The sequence below is a fragment of the Scylla paramamosain genome, chromosome 27 (genome assembly GCF_035594125.1).
Source record: "Scylla paramamosain isolate STU-SP2022 chromosome 27, ASM3559412v1, whole genome shotgun sequence".
NCBI classification, from domain to species: Eukaryota; Metazoa; Arthropoda; class Malacostraca; order Decapoda; family Portunidae; genus Scylla; species Scylla paramamosain.
Window position 1 is genome coordinate 11,526,809 of NC_087177.1, and position 2,500 is coordinate 11,529,308.

The 2,500-nt window shown below is 43.1% G+C and overlaps 1 protein-coding gene across 8 annotated transcripts in view; it reads right to left on the reverse strand.

The window, feature by feature from the left end:
* LOC135114201 (E3 ubiquitin-protein ligase MARCHF8-like) overlaps positions 1-2,500 on the reverse strand; it is a 91,515-nt gene that overhangs the window by 62,692 nt on the left and 26,323 nt on the right. Inside the window, exon 1 of one of the 8 annotated variants that reach the window (XM_064029954.1) lies at positions 1,317-1,339. The exons of 5 other annotated variants lie outside the window; for them this stretch is intronic. In XM_064029954.1, the coding sequence (XP_063886024.1) occupies positions 1,317-1,319 (3 nt within the window). In that variant the 5' untranslated portion in view covers positions 1,320-1,339. 2 more of the 8 variants (XM_064029953.1, XM_064029957.1) reach the window with 2 other exon arrangements.

Sequence of the window (2,500 nt, forward strand, 5' to 3'; positions counted from 1 at the left end):
AGAGAGAGAGAGAGAGAGAGAGAGAGAGAGAGAGAGAGAGAGAGAGAGAGAGAGAGAGAGAGAGAGAGAGACCAGGAAGGAAAGGACGGATAATGCCTCTCTCTCTCTCTCTCTCTCTCTCTCTCTCTCTCTCTCTCTCTCTCTCTCTCTCTCTGTACCATATTTTGAAATACTTTGCCACACTTACACTACATTCAAAAGCTCAAGTTGAAGTTACACAAGGTTTTAGGGTTGTTTTCATGGTTGTATTGACACGATTTGTACATTGTTAACGGCAGAAACACTCTTGACAACCAGGCTAATCATTTCTGTGGTCTATGAAAACACCCATTTTTCTCTCTTTCTTTGATGTAATGCATTTGTTGTCCTCGTAATACTGAACGTGACAGTGACAAGGGTAGGGAGCTGACGGCAGTTCACGCTAATGCAAGCCTCGATGGCAACCACACACACACACACACACACACACACACGTACAACGAAAACAAAGTAACGCCACTACTGGACGGCCGCCAAGTCCCCACAGGTGGCTGGCAATAGTGCTCGAAATCTGTTGGGAGTTCTCTCTCACACCAACACAACCCCCTCACCGAGACACTGAGAGGCGCTGTATAGACAATGAAGGCACTTTGCGATATAGGACCATTTGCTGAAACACTTCTGCGCCGCACCTCCACTATATTCAAAAAGTTCTATTGACAAATTAAGAAGATTTCTACCGTAACAACAGAAGAAATACTCATGAAAAAGCCGAATAATCATCTCGGTGACCTTTGAAAATAGTCGTGGTGAGAGAGCAAAGCGTTTCAGAATATTGCCTATACGAGTGCACTCATCTCACGCCACATGTATACTGGACGAAGGAAATAAAGGCACAATATCAAGCTGGAGGCATTGAAGGAGGCACTGAGAGGCACTGTATACACAACAAAGGCACAGCGCAATATACACTCCTGACACTCCACACGTATCACAGGACGAGGGAAATACAGGCATGTTATCAAGGTGGAGGCACTGAAGGGGTGCTGGCCACAGGATAAAAGCACGACTCACTGTACGACTGACACTAGAGTGGTGATAAACGTGTTACTGAACAATTGAGAGGCTGAAGGATGCTGTATAAGGGATGATATTCTTATACATAGCACTGTATAAGATGACACTACATGATATATAAAGAGAATATAAAAGGTAACACTACATAGGCTCACTCTACATAAGGTAACTGTGTATTAAGATGACGATATCGGTAAAAGATGAAGCTATATTAGATGACACCACATGTACAAAGTGACACAATATAATCTAACACAGACCATCACCAAAAGAATAACACACTCCTGGCACTACCACCACCACCACCACCACCATTACCACTGCCACTTTCCTGTCACCGTATTGAAGCAGGTGGCCATCCTGAGAACACTACAAAGCAAAGGAAATCGTCTTGAGGATATTACATAATGATATACATCCTCAGTCGCATGGCTAAGACGCATACAATCTCGGTGCCTGAGCAATACATAATACAATGCTAAAATCGCGAAGCCATTTTAAGTGTCACGTGTAGGCCTGGTGATTTCTTGTTGCCTCCATTGTTCGCTTTTATATTCTTAAGTTCTTACAGTTCCCGCAAAATTTCGTACGTGCAAAGGCTGTAAGAGGCGCATAAAACAAAGAATCACACACACACACACACACACACAGTACAAGAATGGCAATATCATTTTAACTCTACAAACTTTAGTATAAACAAAGTCGATGGAAGAACATAACACACTATGAACCCCACACACACACACACACACACACACACACACACACACACACACACACACACACACACACGCTTCATCTAAATAAATGGACACATGCACGACAAAACATTCCCAACACTCGGCCAAGACAAAAACAAACAGCCACACAATGCAAACAAGTAGTCAGGAATTTCTTTCTTCTTTTGTTAAGAGCAAAGGAGGTTAACCCAAGACTTACGACAACAAATATTACGAAAAAAAGAAAAGAAAAGAAAAAAGAAAAGAAAAAAAGACTAGCTGTGGAAGACTACAACACGTATAACATAAATTACGTACTTACATTCACAATCAAATCAAACCAAACTCACAAACTCATCCAGGTAAAAGAAGGAAAAAAAAAACGAGGAAAGCGCTTGGTTACAGCAGAGAGAGAGAGAGAGAGAGAGAGAGAGAGAGAGAGAGAGAGAGAGAGAGAGAGAGAGAGAGAGAGAGAGAGAGAGAGAACCACTCCAAGGCCAGTCACATACACATACCGTTCCCACAAGAAGCTCAGCCAGACTCGGGATAATGACAAGGCTGCCTGGCATTAAATAACTGGCTGGACGCGATGAACACTACCATTAGCATAAGCCTAGACGATTTTCACACCGGCCAATCCCTCACAACAAGTCCTGCCTCCATCTTGACCTACGATATGTGATGTTAGATACAGAGACAACACGCAGAACACAGAACGCGGGAGG